This window comes from Gallinula chloropus (assembly GCF_964237585.1).
Source record: "Gallinula chloropus genome assembly, chromosome: 1".
Classification (NCBI taxonomy): domain Eukaryota; kingdom Metazoa; phylum Chordata; class Aves; order Gruiformes; family Rallidae; genus Gallinula; species Gallinula chloropus.
This window is the reverse complement of record NC_140085.1, coordinates 80,889,104-80,912,477: the sequence shown is the minus strand read 5'-3', so window position 1 is coordinate 80,912,477 and position 23,374 is coordinate 80,889,104. Positions and strand designations below refer to the sequence as shown.

Here is a 23,374-nt window from a genome sequence, read left to right as displayed (position 1 = left end):
TGAAAGCAGTTTCGAAGACCTTAGTGCTGCAGGTCACTGTCAGACCTTCAAGGTCCATTGCCACCAGTTTAATTTTTCTCCTGCTTGGATTCTCCTCTGTCATTCCTGAGAAAGAAGGAGCAAAACTGCTCCCGGGGCAAGATTTCCAGAGACATCCATCCAGTTGTGGGTAACTGAGAACAAGGTCCACATGTGGGTGGGTTTTTTTGCTCTGCTCAGTTAACGTACAGAATGGCTAATGTTTCCATTCTTCCCTTGAAAGAAGGAGATACCTCGTGGCAAAGCTCTTTTCCTTTATTGCATTTTATCGCTTAGTCAAGATCTGAAGGTTCCAGTAGCCAGTGACTGGAAATGTCCTTTCAAACTAAAATGTTGAACTTTAGAGTTTACCCCTGAGTCCTCGAACTACCTTATCTGAATGACAGAGGAAATGTCTTTTTTTTTCCCAGTTCTCTTCTGTTATCAAGGTAGAACACAGCGCCTGAATGTTAGAGAAGTAGCAGTACATTAACCTCAGCCTTGCTTTTACTCAAAGATTGCAAGTGCTTTACAGAGTTGGCTAAAGATTATCTAACTTGGGGGGGGAGGGGGAAGGAGAGAGGGAGAGATGGACAGAGATTTTGCTCTCATCACTGAATGCATGAAGTGAGAATAAAAGCCAGGGCTTTCCTGATCCCAGGCTCTACTAATAACACTTTTACAAGCTGGTTATATAATTATCTGTTACCGTATTTTTTCCCCCCAACACTTCAGGCAGATCAGCTGTTTCATCCAACCAAAGCGTTTTGTGTGGATCTTTGGATAATCCGGTGTCATCACTTCTGCAGTGAATTGCAGAAACAAAGCTGCCTATTCCAGTTCACAAGACGTAACAGATCTTGCTTTCTTCTTCTTTTTTTTTTTTAATGTAATGAAACATATATGATTTTATTTTTCTTTTTTCCTTATTCTACATGGGAGGAAGGAATTTAGGAGAAAAAGGTACTCCAAATAGTGTCTGTAGAATAAGTGTTAAAACGACAGACCTGATTCCCTCCATGTCTAGGCAATACTTTATGCCCTTATCTCAAATTACAATGCTGTTTATAATACGTGTTTTAAGCATGTGTAGTTAGCATTAACATTTATGAACATCATAAAAATAATTGCCTAATAATAATTTGCCATTTCTGACAGATATAACTACCATTGTGTAAAGTGCTTATAGCAATCTGCAAATTTATTGGCTATAAAGATGACATTATATTAGGCCAGAGAAGAATTCCTGCGTGGCATGTGTGTTGAAGATGCTCATCCTGTGCTCTGGAAGGAGGGCTACAAGCACTCCATCACCTTTTTTATGGAGCAGCATTGCCAGATGTGGAATAAACCACGGAGCGTCCATCTCCTAAGCACATGGAGGGCTCTGTATTGTTTCCTTTGGCAAACACAGAGGTGAGGTAAGCTGAGCTCCTTCCAGATGTGGGCAGAGGTGGTGGTTTGTGGCCGCCTCTGCCTGAGGGGCCCTGGTCAGGACAGTTGCGCCAGTGACACTCGGGTGAACGACGAGTTCCTTATAGTATGTTGCAGGAATCTGCTCCTGAGATTTTACGCTTTACTTGACAACCTAAAAACCCTGGGACTGCCAGCTTTTTGTGCTCCTTTTCTGAGCTGACCCTTCTCCCCTCTGCCTTTCCCCAGCTGCTGGAGGGGGGGAGGTATGGGAATTCCCATGGGAGTCCTGGCTACTCCCGGCCCCGAGAGCAGCCGCCTCTGTCACCAGGCAACCTTCTTGGGTCCTGTTTGGGTTTTTACCAGCATCCTGTGGAAAGATGACGGCTCAGCAGAGCAGGGCAGGTCTGTGCCTTCAAGCAGGATAGCCAAGGAAGCATGAGATTCCCAGGGGACCTGGGAGGCCAGCTGGGGAAGGCTTGCTGGATAGCTGTCACTGGGGTGGAAGCTCTGAGCCCCAAGCAGGCTTTAAAAGCTCAGGCTGGGGGTGGGGGGATGGGGGAGAGAGTCTGGGGGGGCTTTTAAACATATCTGATGAAATACAATTTTTTTTGGACAGGGCTGAAGGTTGATTGTAAGTACAGGAAGAAGTAACTTCTTGTATTTATTTTGACGTTGGATGCTGTGGTGAAGGAACATTATGAAGCTGTGTAAGGAACTATGGCTTGCATTACAATACTCAACAGGCTTGAAACACTATTTCATATGACAAGCTTTTCCTTTATACTCCATATATCTCTCATTAGGGTGGTAGCATCTGTGTTTCTTATAATAATAATAAAAAAAAAATTATGAGGGTCATTAATTTCTGTGTTGAAGTGTGCCTGGCCTGGATAAGCTTGGAACAAGGTCAGAGAGTCTGACAGGTAAGCGAGCTGATGCTTCTGGCTATCCAGAGTAGCGTAGTTACTTGAGGGTGCAAAAGAGACCTGTTAGTTATGGCACCACAAATAGATGCTTGGTTTTAAACTTAGTCTTAGGCTTGAGACTAAGCCTGGTGCAAACAGGCGGTTCATGCATCTGGAGTAGCCAGCTGGCTGCATCGTCAGGGTTGATACCAGCACTTCATACTATCACAGCGATTTCATGCTGTTTCAAATTCTTCTTTGCTAAATTAATGACGAAGAAATGCTGGAACTTGGGTGTCAGCGTAGCGCTGTGCTGGGAGTCACCCACCGTCCACCTCGGCCAGGTGCTGTGGTACAAACCCACAGGGTACCTGTGTGCCCCCGCAGCCTGTCTCTCTCGGCAGCTCTCCTTTTGTCTGACCCAGACTGAGGAGGAAGAGCTTTTCCTGCTGACAGCGCTTTAAGGCCCATTTCCCCGCTGAGCAGCCAGCCCGCGCTTGGCTGCGGTGGGTACCTCTGGGCCGTGCTCCGTGCAGCATCTGAAGGGGAGGCAGAAGAATGGCTGGCTGGGGAGATCAGATTAAAGGGGGGTGAAATGAGGCTTTATGGCCTTTTTTTTTTCCAGCCTCAATGCATTTTACCATTTCATCCCGCTTCTTCAGGCAAGGGCGTTGCGGGGACCTTGCATTTGAAAACCAGGCTGATGCTTTCCTTAGAGGGGCAGAAGGGTTGTAAAGGAATCACCTGAGCCCCTTAAAGGTTGATCTAGGCTTTCTGTTTATTTCGACACCCGTGAAGGTAGTTTTTTCATGACTGACTTATCAGCTGGCAGCAAAGAACATCCTGGGGGAAGGAGGGGGCATGTAAAAGCCGAAGCACCGCTCATTGTTGTTGCAGGAGAAGTTTTGTGGCAGGGGTGCAGACCAGCTGCACAGCTTGCGTGCCATGTTGCATCAGCAGCGCATGATGGCAGGGAGCAAATCCCCCGGGTGTTTGGCTGGTGCGTGAGCTAGAAAAGGGGAGGTTGGCTTAGAAGGGCCAGTCTGGCTGCATCAGGAGTGGTGAAAATCCCCTTAAAAAATATATTTTCCCAGTAAGTCTTGAAATCTTTGCAGAAACTTCAGCCAAGCAATCCATTCCAGATTTTGGCGCTCATCCTTTCCCTTCCCTGTGCTCACGCTGAGCAGATGAGTGCAATGGCCAGGCCTAAAATGAAGAGCATCTACAGTCTGATCTCATCCTCCCTTGCTGCCTTTGGCTGGAGAGGAGGAGGAGCTTTGAAATCGGATTATTACTTCGAGCCTCTTGGCTTTGGAGCTACAGACTGTTCCCTACGTTGCCAATGGGCTTAAAAGCTTAGCAGAACTCCCACTAGGTACCCAGGAAGCCTCTTACCGCAGGAGATGGTGACACGGCAGGATCAGCTGTTCTTTATTTATCGTGCAGCAGAATCGTCTGGGGAGGGACCATAGCTAACCCAGCGATGTTGTTTCCAGAAACAACCTCGGGAGCTGTGTTGACACTGTTCCCCACTGAAGTGGCCACGCTGGCCCAAGGCCCCGTGTAAAAAGGTCCCTGAAATTCTTAGTCTCTAGCTGCTGGTAGTACACAGCCAGTAAATGGGAATGCTACATCCAGTGTTTGTGGAGAGAAGGAGTTTGGGGTTGGTTTTGCCAGCCAAGGAAGGTGTGTAGCATTATGGGTTGGCACCAGGATGGTCCCAGCCTCCAGCAGTCTGCTCACCACTCTCCTCAGCCTGTCTTTCTGGTAAAAAAAAAAAAAAGACAAAACAAACCCAAGCCCTAACCCAGCCCAATCCATGAGTAGTTTAAGAATCTGACTCTCAATACGAGCACAGGTACTAGGAGAGATCCTTTCTAGGTGATAAGGAATTAGATCCTTCTGAGGGTGAAGCAGATGGGGTGCAATTCAGGCAGGCTGTGTCTTCTCTCATAGTGCTGTGTTTGGAAGGGTTTTCTTTGTACCTACAGGACTGGAACTTGTGGAAGAAGCTGGGGCTGGGGCAGCAGTGGTCAGCCAGTCTGTGGGGGTGTTTAGTTTGGGGATTTTTTTTAAGGGTGCGATCCCTTTTTCCCATACAGGCACAGACCCCCGATTAGAAATTTAAGCAGACTGGTGCTAAGCTTTTCTTAATTGCCCTTCTGCAGGCCTCTTGGAAATCTTCCATGGGGTCTGCAAGAGGTCTGTAAACCACAGGCTGGAGACTCGTCGGTTCTGCTGAGCCTGGAATGTCTGTCTCTCTCCCCTGTAAAGCCAGCTCGGGGCCCGGTGTGATGCTTGCCCCTCAGCCAGCATAACTGGCTTACGGTAAATGGTGTAGATTATCTGCTCTGAAGGAAGAGGGGATTATTTTGAAAGGGAGAAATGATCCTTTGGAGGGAAATGGCATGATCACCAAATGCTTTGGCTGCTAATAAAACTGCTGAAAGATGATGGCAGTGGCATCAAGTGTCAAGCCTTATGGGTTCTCCCTCAGCCTCGCCACCGAGCAGAGCGTGCCCCGAGTGAGGTTGCTGGGGCTTGTGCTAGCCTCTCCATCTGTAAAATTGCTCTGCATGTGGGTGTGTGCTTCCCCTTCCTCCACAGGTGCTGCAGGGCTTTACTGAATGTTCTGTAAGTGCTTTGATGCTTTAGGATGAAAGCTGCTCTAGAGGCATAAAGTGCCAATGTCTAACTACTCAACAGAAACTGATCGCTTGTTGCTTCAGAGCTTTGGATGTACCCTGTCCATCTGAAAAGGTACTTTTCAGGGGGAAGAGATGGAACAAGCAGTAGTTTTACATCTTTTAGGTGCTGACAATGCATAAGCTTCATAACAAATGCAGGGTGTTTTTTTTTCCCCCAGATAGTTTGTACAGCAGGCAAGATGAGCTAGAAGGAGAGCTTTATTAGCACCGGGACACTGCTATGGGGCGTGAGGGAGGCTGGATTGATCAGCCTGAAATCTCTCTTCAGTACATTTTAGCCACCCAGCGTGAGCTGCTCTATTTGTTTGTATTACACAGCAGTAAAAAATTCCAGTTGGAGAGCAAGTGGCAGCGTGCTGTGCAAACAGGGGAGGGACCCTGTCCCGAAGGAGAGATCAGGCAGCAGGTTAACGTGAAGAACAAGAAGCCACAACTGTGCTGGCCAGTAGGATAGAGGGTGGATAGCATGGTGGTCTCAGATCACCAGCAGATTTTTTGTCTCAGATTTTTAAGCATCCTGATAGTCTAAAGGAAGACAAAAACCAGAGTATGCCTATAAGCCAAACCTAGAAAATGCCAGGCTGACCAAAAATTTTCACCAGCCCTGGAAATTGCATTTTCAAACCTACTTGGGCTAAACTGAGCAGAATTCAACATTTCGGCATCTCCTTTTAGCTGAAAGGAACTGCTGGAGGAGAGGGTAGACGAGGTTACCTGACTGTGCAGGGCAGGGGAGCACATCCCAGTGGGATTTATTCTTTGCAAACAGCCGTAATGTGGAGGCAATACAACAAATTCTCCCTGGCTTTCTGTTTATAACCATCTCCCTCATACAGAACTGTCATCTCACACCTCTGTTGAGCCCTGGAGTAACATTATGCCCCTATTAGCAGCATGCCTGAAATAGCCTTCAAAGTCTGCTCACAGAGAGTTGAGCAGAGTAGAGATCTCAGAAGGCACTGGCAGTCATTAAGGGGGGCACCTGAAAAAACGGGATAAGGGAAGACTTTTCCTGCTCCTGGTTTTCTCCCCTCCCCAGATTGTAAGTCCCCTTCTGACAGGATAGCTGTTCTCCTCCCTCAGATGTTCACTCTTCATCCCTTGCCCTCACACACACCAGTCTGGTGGCTCAGATAAGAGCTGGGACTGCTGTGGTGCTGAGCGTCACTAGACCTCTTCGCCTCACGCTCGTGAAGCTACAGTAGAAAGCCAATTTGGCTTTCCCTGGGCTCAGGGTCCCTACGGGGTGAGGTGAAGATGATAATGTTTCCTTGAGGAGAGCTGCTGACTTGGTCTCTGCTGTCAGGAGCTCAGGGTGGGTGTTCACCATCCACTCCTCTGCTCTGCATCACAGGGGAAGACTGCAGTGGGAGGGTGTCTTTTGGGTCAGGAAGCTGTAAATCCATGAGGCATCTTGTAGAGAGGGGTTGCAGGACTGTGGGGAAGCTGAAAGAGATGCATTTGTCTGTAGATTTAGGTAATGGGTGATAGCTGTTTGTGCTTCTGGGGTATCCTGCTGCTAGGAATACCCCTAATTCCCTGCAATGCCCTCCCAGCTTGTCATGCCAAGAGGGGCAGTCTGGGTAGGTTTCCTATTTTGAAAAACTATTTCCAGTTGATGGCAGCAATCACAAGCTGAGAGAGCAGAAAGTGCTCTGGCAGAGGCATGATTTTTGCAGGCATCCTGAGAGCATCTGAGGAGCTGAGCATACCAACAGACCACCAAGCTGAGAGTAGGGTTTGGCACCACCATCCCATGATGTAGCTGGACCCTGTCACCTCAGCTTTTGGACCATGTCCCACTTTTCATGGCTATATTCTGCTCCTACTTCGGGTGAATCGGGGTGTTGTGTGGCTCAAAGGAATGTGCTTTCCTCTCTGGGACATGTTGGGGTGAGCTCTGGTCCTACACTGAATCCCTGCATTCTCCATCCCAGCCAGGGGATGGTTGGCCCTTCTAGTGGGGTAGGCAGGAGGAGCTCCCAGACAGAGGTGTGAAGCACACACACTGGCTTCAGGCAGTGCAGGGGTAAATGATGCTGGATGGAAGTATTTCAGACCTGCATTTGATTTCCAAGCTTCCTGCCCAGTCCCTGTACCCTTTTGCATGAATTCACCCAGGTACCTGTTGTCCTTAATTATCTGTGAGGGGAAAAGAACGTCCTGATTAGTCAGTGATTGTGTTGAAATTTCAGCACATGGGTCGGGGCTTTCAGTGATCTCCTAAAGCCTCTGCAAAAGCCTGTTGAGTCACTTGTGAGCATTGCAGTGGAAAGCTGATAACAGCAGCGGTATGGAAATAGAGCTGAAGGGATTGGGGTTTTTAAACTGATGGCTAACTTGGACAAGGCTTAGCTGTGCTTAAACTGGTTATGTCCATCAGATTCGGTTATGGATGATTCAGCTCCAGCACAGATGAGGGTTCAGTCCTGTACCTCAGCACCCAGCCTGCTCACGCCAGGCTCTCCCATGTGCTGAGCTTCCCTGAAGCTTCAGAGGAGCCTGTCACCTGAAACAGGGGTCCTGGACTTTGTGACGCTGTCCTCCAGGCAGAGAGTTTGCGAGGAGTTGGAATATGATGGACAGCTTTCCACAGCACAGAAAGCCAGCGCGCACAGCGGCCCCCGCGGTTCCCGCCGCGCTGGTGTTGGTGACAGCGGTGTCACTGCTGTCACGGCTGCAGACTCCTTCATTTACCTCTGGAAAGTGAATCGCCTTTCCTCTCAAAAATCCGGAAAGATACTGAAAAGGAGCATATTTGGGGCGATGTGGGGCTTGGCTCACCACGCATACACAGGCCACAGCACATGGGTACTGCGAAAGAGCAGCACCAAGCAGCATCTGCAACAAAACACAGGTGATACCGGGGTTTAGAAGCGCTCACAGCAGCTCTGGAGGAGCAGCGTTTGTTTCCTACTCAGACCTTTGCCAGCAGGACAGCAGAGGGGTTACTCATTCCCGCCAGAGCCCCTGGCGTGGGGCAGGCAGGTACAGGGGCTGCGGGGCCTTCCCTCACAGCATGTCCCTGCCAGCTGTTTCCCTGGGGAGCAGGAAGGGACGGGTTGGTGGCCTTTTGCCCGCCCCAGCTAACCCTGCTTCGGGCCAGCGCTCCTCCCAGGAGAGCTGGTCACCCTTGCTCCTGTGGCCGCTTCTTCCCGACAGCCCTTGCCTGACTCAGGGGGGATTTAGTCCCGGGCTGGGGGGAGGGAAAGACGTTAAACAGGCTTTTCCCTAATGAGGTGTGACGCCAGCTGGAGAGGGGGAGAATCCTGCTTTTCTCCTGTCTGTTGCTCTCTACAGCTAGAGAGGAGGAGGAGGAGATGTCGTCGTTCTCTCCCCCCACCCCCCCTTTCCTCTGCTGATTTGCTGCCTCTTCTGTTTCCTTTCTGTGCAGTCCCCAAAGCGTTTTGGCAAGGTTCAGATTTCTGTGCTCACAGCTCAGTGCTCAAAGAGAAAAGGGCAAAAACAAAAGGGTTGGAGGCGTGGGGGGGATGGTGGCGGGGAGGAAGCCCAGCCGCTTGCCCTGGCCAGGCAGGAGTGTGGGGATGGGTTTGCCCTCAGGACCAGGGTGGTTTTGGTGTCCTGTGTCTCTTGGGAGTCCCTTGGGTTGCTTTGGCCACCTCTACTGAGACATGTGGTTTGAGCACCCTGCTGCTTTCCCGTCTCTACCTTCAAAAAGGGAGGTTTGTTCCTTTGCCTGCAAAATCTGGGCTGAAGCATTAGGTGAAAACTCAAGGGGATGCTCTGTCTTCATTTGCAGTCCTGAGATGTTAAGTTTTGCATAGCATCCTCCTGGTTCCTGCTATTTCCACAGCACCCTGGGCATGTGGGAAAAGTCCAGGATTTAGACATTTTGGAGCAGAAAGCTGGAGAATCCAGCAGGATAGAAAATAGTGATGTTCAATTAAACAGGGCCAATGGGCCCAGCCCTGGGAAATGAAAGGACCTCTCACTGCTCTTGCCCTATTGCAAGCAGCATCAGAAAGAAAAGTAGACAAAAAGTTCAAAGGACATTGAGACAGATAGTCACAGTAACACTTCGAGTGTGCCTTTACCAGACTCCGCTGGCACCGGCTGCGGCTGTCAGTAGGGACCAGAGGGACCAGAGTGGGCTCCAGGCAGCACTTGTGGCACTGGGGAGTGTGGTGTGAGCACCTACCTACAGAGGCGCCGACAGCCTCCCACCTGCTAATGACCGGCCTTTGTTAGTCCCCTGTTATGTGTGAGCTGATTAATCCTGACTTGTGCCGGAGCCCCTTGACCCAGGGTGGCTCTGGGACTCTGCGCCCAGTAACACGGCACTCTGCATGCCCAGTGCCCTTGTTAGACAGTGGCTGCAAGACCAGTCTGAGGCTGGGGAGGGCCCCCAAATCTGCTCTGCACCCACCGTGAAGGCAGGGACAAGGGGCACCCGTCTAGGAAAGAGGAGGCGGCAAGAGATGGGAAACTCCCTGGGCAGGTGTTTTGGGGACAATCGGCAGGTCCCTGCCCAGCAGACAGCACCTTGCCCTGTGCCCCAAGGAATGTCCCCCAGCTCCCAGTGACCCCCCAGCTCCAAAAATGTAAAGGTCACTCCTGGGCCCTGGAGAACAATGGCTGCAGATAGGGGCTATCGTAGCCGGTTGTGGCCACAGCTTAAGGAGTGTTAGTCAAACAGCAGGCTGAAAAGGCTCACGGGAAGCAATTTAAATATTCCTCCGTAGAAAGGGCCATCGCATCCTAGCAGGGGCAGGCTGCTGCCTGACATTTAGTGCACAAGTGTACGTGGCAGAGGGAGAGGGTGAATGGGGGGGAGGGAATCCTGGAGACCCCTACTCCTGCCCTTTATTCTGGGTATGTGGATGGTAGGGGGGGAGAGGGGAAGAATATTGGAGAGCCCCACTCCTGCCCTTTATTCTGGGTCCTAACATGTCGTTTTTGACAAGCTGCAAGTGTACCGTGTTCACACGCCTGGGATGTTTTAGCACATTGCATCCTCTCCACCCCTCACCCCCTGCGCCCACCAGGTATGTTTTGTTAGCAGGCAGATGTCCGCTAAAGTAATTTACAAATAAAATAAGTCACCACCTCCAAAATACTAACCACTTACCGAGTGAATTCACCCAGTAATTGCTATTTATATAGTGTGATTGCTATTTATACAACAATAATATCACTCTCTCCGAGGCACAGCGAGCTGCAAGTGCAGTTTTTGTATTAACCTTGTCATTAAGCTGGGTAGTTGTCCAGAGGCCAGCACAGAGATTCTTGGGACTCTTCCTAGCTCCATGGCAGGGACGCTATGTCAGGCTTCCCCTCCTTCCCCTGCCTCGGGTTGCCTCATATGATAGATGTGTCTCATACACTCTTCGTGGGGCAGGTGTCAGGCTTCCACTCATGAAGCGCTTTGGCTGTTGTACAAGAGGTAAATAAAAGCGGTGTTGATAATGAAAATATGCCATTAATACATTTCCAATAAAAACCCCTACGAGCAGCATTTAATCTGCAGTCTGTTATCAATAATTTTATTACCACAGTTACTGCAGTCTAATAAAAAAGCACTTTCTCTTCTTTATTGGGTAAGTGCCAAAACGTTTATCCTTTATTCTCTGGCCATTAACCTTTATTCCGTAGCCATTAGCTTAGCCATTTGTGTAACAGTCTGTTGAGTAACATTCAAGTAGGAATTTGTATTCAATCCATTATTTACTCTCAAACCCAAAAAGAACAACTTCTAACAATGCCAACGTTGTTTATCCATATTAAATCTTGTTATGTGCCATATACTACTGATGATAACTCTTACACAAAGTGTTTTTTTCTTACTGTGGCCGATTTTCTGGCATATAAATAAAACTGTAGTTAACTTAGTAATATTTTGAAAACAAGGCTTGAAATTGCTGGCTGAAAACCAGATATTTCTCACAGCATGTGTGAAATCTGTGGTAACTACAGTTCAGAAGCTCTTCATGGAGCGGTTCCTGCATCACACCTTACGGTGCACTCCTTTGTGCTGAAATAAGCTACTTCACTCTCCAGCTCTCCCATCATGGCTTGAGATTTTTGGTCATGAGGTGCCTGACTTTCCTCCATCCTTTCTGTCTTTCTGTCTTGCTTGCTTGCTTGCTTTCTGTCTTTCTTTCTGTCTGTCTTTTTTTTTGTCTTTCTGTCTGTCTTTCTGTCTGTCTTTCTTACTGGATGGAAGAAACCCAAAGAGAAATAAGTTAATCAAAATGCCTGCTTTGCTTTGAGGCATTTACTTGCTAGCTTTCAGCCATTTCTGGCTATCCATCTGAAACCACTACTTCTCTGTGTAAGTGGCTTTTAGGGCCACGCTTTCTGAGCACATCTTTTAGATGAACTCACCAGCCTTGGCGAGTGGAAAGCGAAGCAGGAGAATGAAACTGTTGATTCCCGCCCATCAGCTGAACATGGGAGAAATCATGGCTTTCTTATTAGGCTGGAGTACCTCAACCTCACTGAACCCTATTTTTCTCTTCCCAGACAAAAGCATTAGTCTTCTGGCCGGAGAGTGACATTCAGTAAAAGCTTTTCAAGGTCTTTCCATAAACTCTTGCAATGTAGAGGTAGTAGTAGCCATATTTTTAATGATGGGGAAGGTCAGCTTGCCCGGTGTGTGCTCTGCTGCTCTATGTGCACTTGAGGCTCCTGGTGTCTTTTTGGTCCCAATCTGCTAATAGTAAATTTTAAGGAATTGGTTTGATGGTTGGAATTTTTTTTCTCTCTCTCTCCTTTCTGCTCATTAGGAACTGGAAGCTGCTCTTCACAGGGACGATGTGGAGTTTATCAGTGACCTGATCGCCTGCCTTCTTCAAGGTTGTTATCAGCGCAGAGACATCACGTGAGTAACTTCACTCTGTGGCTTAAGTGCTTTGCAAGGGGAGCTAATTAACACGGTTGTGGGGATGTTTCACGGCTTTAGAGTGATGACATGGCAGTGATGGGCAGCCACCAACAATCAGGCCAGATGCTTCGCCAAGTGGAAGGGAATTCCAGCTCTTCTTGGGGTTGAGCTGTAGGTTTTTAATTTTGCAGACCTGTTGTTAAGCAAACTTCTTTGTTCAGATCCTGTGGAAGTGTGTGTGATGCTCTGCTGTAGCACTGGCACACACAGTGGACACTCACATCCACTGTTGCGCTCTGCACTCTGTTCGTTCAAATTAGTGATACTGCACTAAGGCTTTAAATCATCACGTGTGTTTCCAACATTTTATGTGTATTGTATGGAATACAACTTGCTGCTCTGCAGCCACCTCACTTGCATGAAAGATCCCTTTGCTTAGCAGAGGGACAATTGGAATTGCAGTGCAGAGGAGCATTGAAACCAGTTCATTTGCAGGATGTCGGAAAGTGACTTGATGTATTCTCTTGATGTTTCCACATCCAGACTGTTTGTTAGTGTCCACCAGAGTAGCCTCCCAAATTGAGACATCTGTAGAACATCATTCTTCTGAGGATCACCGCTCAGCAGTGAAACGTGCTCCCAGTGATAACAAAGACTTGTTGCAGTGTGTTTCATTTGTCCTGTGAATCATGTTAATAGCAAAGCATAATTGCAGAGAGGAAGGCAACTTGGCAACACTCGCAGTTGCTCAGAAGAGGTGTTAAGCAATCCTGTTCCCTAAGATTCCCTGAGGCTTAGGCTGGTACATGGTTGTAGCCATAGGTGCTTGTACTGAAAGCTCTGTTTCTAATTAGCTGATTATGTTCAACAAAATTTATATAGGTTATTTTATATATATATATATCTGTCTCCATCTGCCACTGGACTAAGTTAAGTTCTCTTGTGTGTTGATATTCAGCGTATGTGGGTATCAGGACCTAAACCAGGCAGCAGCACTGCATTTGCTGTCTTTGAAACTGGTGTGATGACAAGCTTGATTGTAAAGGAACTGCAGACGTGTATACATGGCTCCTTCATAAAAATAGCCACAGAGCAATATAAACTTGCTTATAAATATACAGCAAGTATATTTCTTAGCAAAAAGTAGCGGCTTATGTGTTTTGCCCTTCTTAACCAGCTCACCATTGTAGAAGCAGTGGAAGATTTGTCTTTGATAAATTTTATAAATTCCATTGTGAAGTTTTCCTGAACTCTCCAGAGCTGAGAATGTCCTTCTTGCAGTGGCACAGTTAAATTGCCTCCCCTTTCTTGGCTGTCTCAACTAACAAAATTCAGGGGTGAATCACGGGTGAGTCATTGGGCATTGGCAAATTGTCTGTCTGGGGAAGGTTACACGTGTACACATGCATATACACTCGTGCACATGATGCATCTGGCAGCTCAGCAATGTGTAGTTATTCAGTATTGTGTGTAAGTCCCCATTTGTGCCTGTGTAAATACAGCTTCAGTTAACTCTGAGATGCAAAAGCTGCAAGGGGGTAACATCAGCGCAGAAGGAGGAGCTGGCGACCCAACCATGAGTTTGTGCAGCCCAGTCAGGGTGTGCATACGGCACAGGTAGGGGACCTGTGTAGCTGTTGCTGTGTGTCTTGTCCAGGTACAAGAAGTGCTGTAGGAAATAGAGTGCGAAGTCACATGGTGAAGTTGTGAGACCTTATACCTCACCCAAGCAGTTGTGCGAGGGAAAGCACAAGGTGCCTGAAGGAGAAACCAGCTGCATTATTTCTACAGCACTTCCCGTGGAAGGGGAATCCCTCATGGGCAGAGGAATAACAAGACAAGTCTCTTCTACAGAGGGGATAAGGAGGAAAACAACACAGCAGGAGCAGTGCAGTGAAAATGGATGAAGGAATATATCGGGAAAACTGCTTGGAGCCACTGGGGTGTTAGGGTGGTGGGCTCTGAAACTGGGGAGGCTACCTGGAAATGGGGAAGAGTGTTGAATACAGAAGGATGTCATGAAGGAGGAAGCATTAAGATTTGGTCTAAAAATGGAAATCTGTAGATAAATGAGAATAAAAAATATGTCTCTTGTATACACTTCTCAGAAACAAGCTTGCCCCACTGTTTGTTTCATGCTTACAAACCAGCAACAGAACATTTATTCCAAATGAATGTGTTCTTTTAAAGCCTAAAATTCTCCTTGTTCCTGGCACATTTATTTCCAACACCTTTGTTCCCTCTGAGATTAAGAGGCCTCGGCTGCTGCACGGCTTCCCTACTTGTACCTCATTGCACAGTTTCCCTACTTGTACCTCATTTGTCCCCAGTTAATGATAAGGAGTTGAGCCTTTAATTGATTTTTTTGAGTGCTCAGCAGACAAAGATGTGCAAGGGGCAGAAATTGTGTGGAGTTTAGATTTGGCTTTTCACAGTAGGCCAGGGATCTGTGTTTTCCTGTTGCAGACAGATAGTGGGTATCTGTCTCGCGTGAGAAAAGCACACGATTTCATAGACCATCACAGCAGCAATTTCTTCAGCCCTTTGTGCTCCCCACCCTCGTGCCAAGGCTCTTTAGGCTGCGGTAATCTTTAGGCTGCAGGCTTTAGTCCCTGTTGCACCTCAGATAGGAAGGTAGGAGCTTGTTCTCATCCTTGTTCGTGAGCTGGAGCACTGCGGCTCGCGCACAAGATGCTTCGTATTACTTCATAACAAAAATAGTTTACCTACCCCTCCAAGGGGTTTTGAGGTTTAATTAGTTTTGTATCATGTCTTACCTCTTTGATGGCCAAAATGTTATCTGTCTATGCTTTCTCACAGTCTGCCTGGGAGCAGCTTGTAGTTCTTGTCACATCTGTTTTGACGGCGTGCAGAACTTGCAGCAGAGCTGGGCTGCCTGGCTTTAATCATGCATCATAGAGGGGTATAAAACTGTCACATACCTTTGCTAATTATAATGTGCTCTCAAGTAATTTTGGAAGTGGAACCTAGCTGAGAGCCCTTCTAATGCACAATTTAACATGCTCTAGTTTGATTTGCTTTTTATTCTTTGGGGAAAATAAAGAGACTAATAATTTTGTAGGGTTCTCTGATTCTTGGGTTTGAAGTAGAGCAACTTTGCCTTGATTTTTATATTCTTTATGACAGATATGTTTGGGGTGTTTTTTTTTCTTTTTAAAGAATTGTGTATGAGAGACTGTTTTTTACCCTGCTTGATGGTTAAGGATTGTTGAATGTCTGTAAACTCAAGACTTTCAGTTACGGATATCCATGTTTAACTACAGAGACTGCTTAATGTGATGCCACATCATCTTCTCCAAATTCTTATTTATCATAACCTGTCATAACTGTTGGGAACCCTCTTCGCTGACCTGGTTCTTGCCATGCTAAGCACTGTAGAAGTACGGAACAGAAGGTAGTGTGTAGTTCTAATTTCCAGCATCCTTAGCCATGACCCTGTAGCTGTCCTTGACTGGTACTTGCCCTCAAATACTTTCGTGCCATGATCTGCAGCTTTTGTTGGTTTATAAACACTCTTCATAGCATTCATATACCATCCATACCATCTTGACTACTAATGATGCAATAACTGATATCCTTGACACTTTTTGTTTGATCTTTTGGCCCAGTTTTATGCTATAGGCACACTCCAGTTTGATGCCAGTAAGTTTTCCCAAACATATTTGTCAGGCTTTTAGCTTTTGTGTGTAGGCCTTGAAATGTCTGTCTTCTTTTAATGATTTCAAAATGCAACTGCCTGGGAAGTGGGGAGTGATGAGGGAGAAAACTCTTGATAGAATTTGGGGTTTGTAAAAATTAAATGCATAAAAATTAAGCAGTTTGAAAAAATACTGGTGCTTGCTTCAGATTCTGCCTGATATAAATTGGGCAGCTGCATAGTCCCTAGGGGCTGCCACTTTAATTCCAGCAGGAAATGTGACTTGATGACTTGTATCAAGACAGGAAGATCAGAGCTTCAGCTAACGGCAACAGCCGCAGCAGGAGCCTTCTGCAGCTGTTTTTAAGTAAGAAGTGATGGTGTGACATGGATGTGTACACTCAACTAAAATAATCCAGAAAAGCTCCTGCTGTTCAGCATTTCTTTGGGTGAAACTCATTCTTCACGGCTCTGTTATTGTATTTTTGCTGGTTTTCTAATGTGATGGCATTAAAAGTTTCAATGACTCTATCGTATTTCTTATTGGGAGACATTTTCTGTGCTGCTATTGTCCCTTGGAAAACATTTTAATTGCTTCTTTATTATAACACGTTTTCTTTTTTGTTTTTTCAACATGAGCAAAGGTGGCAAAAAGTGAGGAGGGACAAAAACAATATCTCTGCTCTTGCCTGTGGCCCATGAGATTTTCATTTTTTTCTTACACCTCGGGAGATCAGTCCATCTCTGTAGGTGAAAACTATCTAATTGACCTTTGTAGCACCAGAGAAAGCATTTATTTCCTTGGGAACCTCAATTATTTTTTTTCTTGTTATTTCTTCCCTTAATGTATTGGAATGTTTTTTTCTCCTGATGGTCTGTTTTTGTGCCCACCTTAAGTTCTTTCTGGATCTGTAAACTAACCTTGGAGTCTTTGGCTTGTAATTTGTGCCTGGTTTGTTCTCATGTGGATAAGAGGATATTCCTTAACTCCTCTTCCCTTGCCTCCAATTGTCTTAATTATTTCTTTCATACCCTTAGTAGTGGGATTAACAGATACTCCCAGTATGGCGTCTATATTCCCTACTTGTTGAATTGCCAATCAGGAATGCTGCCTCTTTTCTACTTATTTTCTAATGCTTGGTCTGTAATCACTTATTTGAGCTTTCATCAGGAAGAGATAAGGGATAATCAGAAATCTTCTAACCCATCAGGGCAGAATGCCCCTATTAAACACAGGGGCTGTGTTTAATAGTTCTTACTATTTCAGATACTGCTTCTGCTTTTTCATTGTTGTCCACCCTTGTGTTATATTCTCTGTGTGCTGAATACAGGCTATTTCAGGGGTTACCCCAGGTCTCATGTTTTTGTAAAAGTGTCCTTAAATCATAGAATCACAGAATCATAGGGGTTGGACCCCCCCCTGCCAAAGCAGCTCCCTAGCTCATATTGCACAGGTAGGCATTCAGATGGGTCTTGAATATCTCCAGAGAAAAAGACTCCACAACCCCCCTGGGCAGCCTGTCCCAGGGCTCTGTCACCCTCACCATGAAAAAAGTTCTTCCGCATGTTGGTGTGGAGTTTCCTGTGCTCCAACTTGCAGCCATTGCCCCTTCTCCTGTCCCCACAGACCACTGAAAAGAAGCTGGCCATTTCCCCCTGTGTCCCGTGCTTCAGATATTTGTAAACATTATAAGAATAATAGAACATGCTGAGTTGGACAGGACCCATAAGGATCTAGTTGGAAGGGATCATCAAGTCCAACTTAGCACCTTGAAACTGCCCTTCTGCACCTGACTGTGTGAGCTGTACCCTTTAAGAACTGCTGTATGTTCATCTGGCCTGGCAGGTAAGGTTGCAGTTTGACTGGGATAGCTGGCACAGCAGCGCCAAGCTTTCAGTCTCATGGACAGCGTGGTGAACTGGGCTGCAGGAATAGCTGTGCCGAGGTACTGCGACGATCTGAATGAATCCCAACGCTCCAGCCCGTGCCAAAACATCCAGGGCAGCCAGTCTAAGCTCAGGTGCAGCAGACCTGGGGACCCCACCACCTTTTGGAAAGTGTTTCAACAGCGGTTGTGCCAGTGACCTTGATTGTAACAGGTGTTTCAGTGGCCCAGCCACAAAGCGCCTCGCTATCTCGCTACCTGGGAATCACAGTCATGAATGCCAAGTGAATATCAACAAGATCAGCATTATTTACAGCCTGACTTTTAACGAGTGCTGCCGTGCATACATCATGGAGATTGGTGGATGGCCTCTGGAATTGACCCAGCATCATCGGCGCAGGAGATGCCGTGAGGGGGCGAGGGAGATGAAGTGGCTACGTTGCTCATCTTGAGTCGCATATTAATATTTATTATAATAACAGCCAAGCTATGCAAGGTGAGCCTTTTAAAGGGTAAAAAGTGAAAATGAGGCAGCTGGCAGGTGTTGGGAAAGGAAGGATGAGATTACAGCAGTAAAATAACACAGTCATCCCGAGATTAATGAGAAGCACGGCGGAATAAAATTATAGAGTTCAAGTATAAATAAAGCTAAGTAAATGTCTTTGATTCTCAGATGGATAAAATGAATCTTTAAGGAAGAATTTGAAGAAAAGTTGGTGGCATGTTCTGGAAGGGCTATTCTGTGTATGTGGTGGAGAATAAGGACTGAAGATGGTGGAAGAAAAAGAGTGTGCAAGCTGTGCAGTTCTTGTCAGGGCAGATGGATGAGAGACAAATAGAGTGGGTAGCAGTGGAGAGCGAGTTATCAAAGCATTGGCAGGGAGGAATAGGTGGCTAAACCTAAAAGGATGAATGGCAAACAGTCAGTGAAGGGTCTTGGAGACTGCAATGATGTCACCATGCCAGTGTCAAGAGTTTGAAATACGAAATGGACAGCTGTATTTTTAAGTTCTTGATGTTGCAAATCAAGTAGTCTGGAGAGGAGGAAGAAAGGAATGATGAAAAAGGAAATTAACAAGGCAGGTGAAAATGTCTCATTTGAAGGAAGAAGACAAGGGATGATGGAGAGAGAGAGGGACAGGATGTGAAAGTTCTCTCCACATAAAAACCTTTGCCCTTGCTTTTGAGACTTGCATTTCAAGATAGTGATGCTCCAAACTGCTGGTGCAGGATTTTTACTCCAGCACAGCTGGTTTTGCAGGCCACCTCCCTGCACTTCAGTCAGGCTCAGAAACCAATTTGAAGTCCAAGGAATATTGGAGAAGTTCTGATATTTTCTTGGAAACTTTTGTTCCCAGCAACCTTGATGAACAGCTGGGGAGGCTGCTGGCCAGCTTCTAGGCCACTACAATTATTTAGGTCCTGTTTATTTATCTATAAGAACCTGCTTTTATCCATTGTCCCACAAACTTGTCATATGTAGGGCTGGTTCCAAGTAATGAATTTGCTGTGCTTATTAGCTTGAAGGCAACCCCATGCTAGGTGTTTTTTGCTTCAGAAGGGCTCTCTTCTCCCACATTAAACACATTTTTCTGTGAGCAACAAGGCACACAAGGGCTTGTTTCGTATGGATCTGTGCCATAATACATGCATGTGTCCTATTTCCCCATCATCATCAAGACAATAACTCTAGCTTCTTCCCCACAGTGCTCATCATCACTGTAATACCCTAAGGTCCTTTCTACAGCCCCATAACAATCGGAGGAGCTTACAGGCAGCAATACTGATGTGTTTCCTTATGGCTATGAATTGGGAGCATGCTTTCCGTTGATGGGCAGTAGGAATGAACAATGCAGCATTAAGCTGGCTTCACTTGTTCCTCAAGGATCCAGGAATGAATAGTAAGTAATGATCCTCTTCCAGTCTGAATGTGGAGCAGGGTTAAGCCTCAGTCCTATTTGCCTTTTCAGAATATAGGAGATGTATTTGGGTCTTTCACAAATTAATCAGCTCTGACTCCCAAGAGTTGATCTGCTTCTCTTCAGAAAGAGCCTCACCATCAAATAACAGCAGTACAAAAAAAGAGGCACGCAGGTGAAAATTGGATGAAAATTGGGTGAAAATTAGCAAGCATGTATTAAGCCTGGTTACATATACGTGAAGGTAATTGATTGAAGAAGTGAAATGCTGACACAGGTCACAGACCAACCAAAGCCCTTGCTGCCCAGGTCAGCTCACAAGGTGAAAGATGGGCTCTAGGTCTGTTCCTTTATTCTGCACCATCCAGAAGGCTTTGTTCATCCCTCCTAAGATAGAGACTGCTATGGTTTCACCTTCACTTCATCACATCCAGAGTGGCTTGTTGTTGAGGATACATTGTGTGTTTCATTGTCAAGGTCATGCAGAATATGACACAAAACAAGGAGGAAAATAATCCATGCCTAAAAGAGTCAAAAGTGTGCACATGGAGGAAGTGTGTGGCAGGAGCAGAGAGTGCTCACTTTATGTTGCTGGTGTGGCCATCAGCATCCCTCCCTGCACATCTTTTACAGGTCAGATCAGTATGCACTGGCTATGCACCCAGCATGCATGAACCAAAGTCCACCTTAGCAGAACCTCTCAAAGTAGTAGCTGGCAGCCTGCATCTTGCCAGGCCTCTCACCCCACACCATCGTTGTCCAAATCTCCTGCACTGATTGACAGGGTTGATTTACCCCCAGGTACTTGTTTCCTTCTTGAGCACCCAGATACTTCTCTCTCCTTTTTTCAGTCGGTTGGTTATCTAACAAGTTCTGGTTAATAAATAGTTCTAACACTGGTTCTTTTTGTTTTCCTTTTTGATCCTTCAAGAGATTGCCTTTTGTTATTCAAAGCTGAAGGCACTTGACATAGAAGCAATGCAGAAGCCTCCAGGCATGGAACACTGTCCTGGCTGTGGGATCATTAGGCTTATAAGTGGTTCCCATTCTCTCTGTTTGACAAGCCTTGGGGAATAACTGGGCAGAGAAGAATGCAGCACCAGCAATTTCTTTGGGGTGCTGGGAGGCATCCATCCATCCATGCTGGGACTGGAGGAGTTTCACCTGTTATCAGCACCTTTCAGGGTCAGCATTTCGCCTTACCTAGGGATCCTCCTGCCTTTTCTGACTTCCTTTACGAAGCTGACAAAAATCTGGCCTCCTGTCTGCTGCAGGAAGAAAAATACTTTGCTTTGTTAAGTTCTGCTCAGAAATGTCCTGATCAGACTGTTTAGATTTGATGCTCAGGAACTGCTCCTTGAGCTCTCAAACCGACCCCTGGAACTGCTGTGTCTTGGATTTGTTGCTTCGTGACCATGTGCTCTGAGGATAACCTAGGTTCTTTGCTTTTCTGTTGCATCCAAAAAGTGACATAATTTACCAATGCCACGAAGTCTGTCGTTGTCATAAATCCCACTGCCTGCTGATGTGCCTGTAAAGGCTGCAGATTGGCATCGGTATTGCTTAAGCTTCTCTTGGTGATTTTATGCTTCACCAGGAGACCAGCTGTGCCCTGCAGGTCAGTGCATTCTTCCTCCATCTGTCTTTCCTACTCTGCACCTCTGTCTTATGCGCCAGTTCCACCAACTTCAGTACTGATTGCCATGGTATCTCATCTATTGGTGATGATATCCTGTCCTTTAGTACCAGCGCATATTCCAGTACCTTCAGTGCACACCCTGGTATTGATTCTGAGACTCAGGACCTCTCTCTTGGCATTCTGCCTTTGCCAGTCACATCTGTCACTCATTCTCTGATTTTGAGCCTGACAGAAAAGTCTGTGCTTCAGGGTCTTGGGAAATTCTTACCACTTGGTCTGAGCATACTGTCAGGGAAAAGAATCATGTTCCCAGTTTAGCTGCAGGGATAGAGCTTGTTGGGTAGGGAAGTGCTGGGCTCTGACTCCCCTCAGCTTTCTAACCCTCTCCACTAGCATGTGAGGGAATTCCCTGTTTAATGAAAGCCATTTTCCCTGGCGCTTCCCCAGCCAGGATCAGTGCCGTCACATGGCAAGAGGTGACACATGCTTAGATGGTCTCCCTTGTGTCCTCCCTCAGTGTCATGCACCAGCTTGACACCGACATTTCTTAAGGTGTGATAGATATTTTCAGTTCTGTAATTAGCTTATTGTAGGTGCTTGGGGTGAGATAAGTTCTCTCCTTGGTCCTTTCTACCTGTACATATATATAATGTGTGATGACATCAGCACTGGCACCACCCTGGTTTAGTATCAAATCTGCCTCCCTTTATAGGTAGAGCTTCAGTAACTGATATTGTGTCTTTCTTGGGCTCCCTTGCCTCAACAGATTGATTCCTCAAAGCAGGAAAAGAGCAGCTTACACTTATGGGAACATGCATCTTGTCTCTTCTATGACTGATAGACTGTCCAGTGCAACCCCCAGTGAAGAAGCAGAAACCACGTATTCCTTGATGACACGCAACTCTTCTTCCCATTCAGAAAGGCAGGATATCTGACAGACTGTCTTACCGGGATTTTTTCTGGGGATTCCTATCTATCTATCTATCTATCTATCTATCTATCTATCTATCTATCTATCTATCTATCACACACACACACACACACAAGTATATATCCTTCCAGATGTGTGGTATTTTACAATTTTAGCCATATCTCAAGGAATTGATGTCTCTATTTTTAAACAAGTCAAGAAAAAGTAGTTTCAATATCATCTGCTTTTCTCGCCATGCTGGAGCTGTGGTCCATGATTCAGTACGACAGTAGGTAGGAGAGTGCATTTTAGTAGCTGATTACAGAGCTGGTTTCCTCTTGGAGTTTAAACCGCTCTTTGCTGCTCCCATGGGAGCATCATGCTGAAGGCAACTGATTTGCTGTTGTGCCCTTTAAGTAATGGTTTCAGGTAGTATCTTGTAAAACTGAAGCAACGGTGAAGTACAACGACCATCTGTGGAGTTGGTATGTTGGCAGAGCTGGGCAGGTATGTTTAGACGCACCTTTGGTGTGAACATGGTCAGCCTGAAGCAAACCCAGCAATAGCCTTGGAAAATAACATAATCACGCTTAATTAGTCATACTTATGCAGTTACAGTTATGGAAGAAGAGAATTTTAAAAACTGTCACAAATCATCTCTGTATTCCTTCAAGGTAAATAATCCTTTCAGTTAATCTATTACTACCTTAATTCATATTGTCACATATATGTATATATATATAATGTATATACACACATTGTATATATATATAAAACAATACTGTTTGCTCACCACACAGCTTGGTGTCATCAGCAGAGTTGCTCAGGGTGCACTCGATCCCACTGTCCATGTTACTGACAAAGATGTTGAACAGCGCCAGTCCCAGTACTGACCCCTGAGGAGCAGCACTTGTCACAGACCTCCATGTGGACATTGAGCTGTTGACCACAACTCTGAGTGCAACCATCCAGCCAGTTCCTTATCCACCAAGTGGTGCATCTGTCGAATCCATGTCTTCCCAATTTAGAGACAAGGATGTCATGCTGGACATTTCTCTGGTTTTACTGCTGCTTGTATTCCTATTTCTTCTTTTCCTTAATCAAACAACTGAACCGCGCAGGCAGCCTTTGCTCCTAACTAAAAATCAAACACAGGCCCCCACACCCAGCGTGCATTCAGCTAACCATGTGCCTTCCTCATCCTCCAAATACTGCCTATTTCACCAGGCCTGCCAAATCCAACCCCTTTTTCCTCCAACATCTCACATCTTCACACCGATCCCTTTCTTTCTCTGACTGACTTGGCCAAATAGGATTCCAGTCTCTTGAGACAGGGATGTGGATGCTGGGCATCTGCTCGCTTCTTGGTATTGTGGTGAAGAGGGAGAGGATGAACAACACAGAAGCAGATAAGGGCAATGAGGAGCAGATGGGCGTAAGTGGAAGAAGAGCCATCAGTGTTGTGTTTCCT

General features: G+C 46.3%; 1 protein-coding gene across 1 annotated transcript in view; it reads left to right on the top strand.

Moving 5' to 3' along the window:
* Positions 1-23,374, top strand: part of CECR2 (CECR2 histone acetyl-lysine reader) — a gene marked incomplete at its 5' end in the record, with an annotated part of 95,540 nt that overhangs the window by 38,695 nt on the left and 33,471 nt on the right. Inside the window, one exon of the mRNA XM_084279321.1 lies at positions 11,794-11,888. Within this exon, the coding sequence (XP_084135447.1) occupies positions 11,794-11,888 (95 nt within the window). The remainder of the gene's footprint in view (positions 1-11,793; positions 11,889-23,374) is intronic.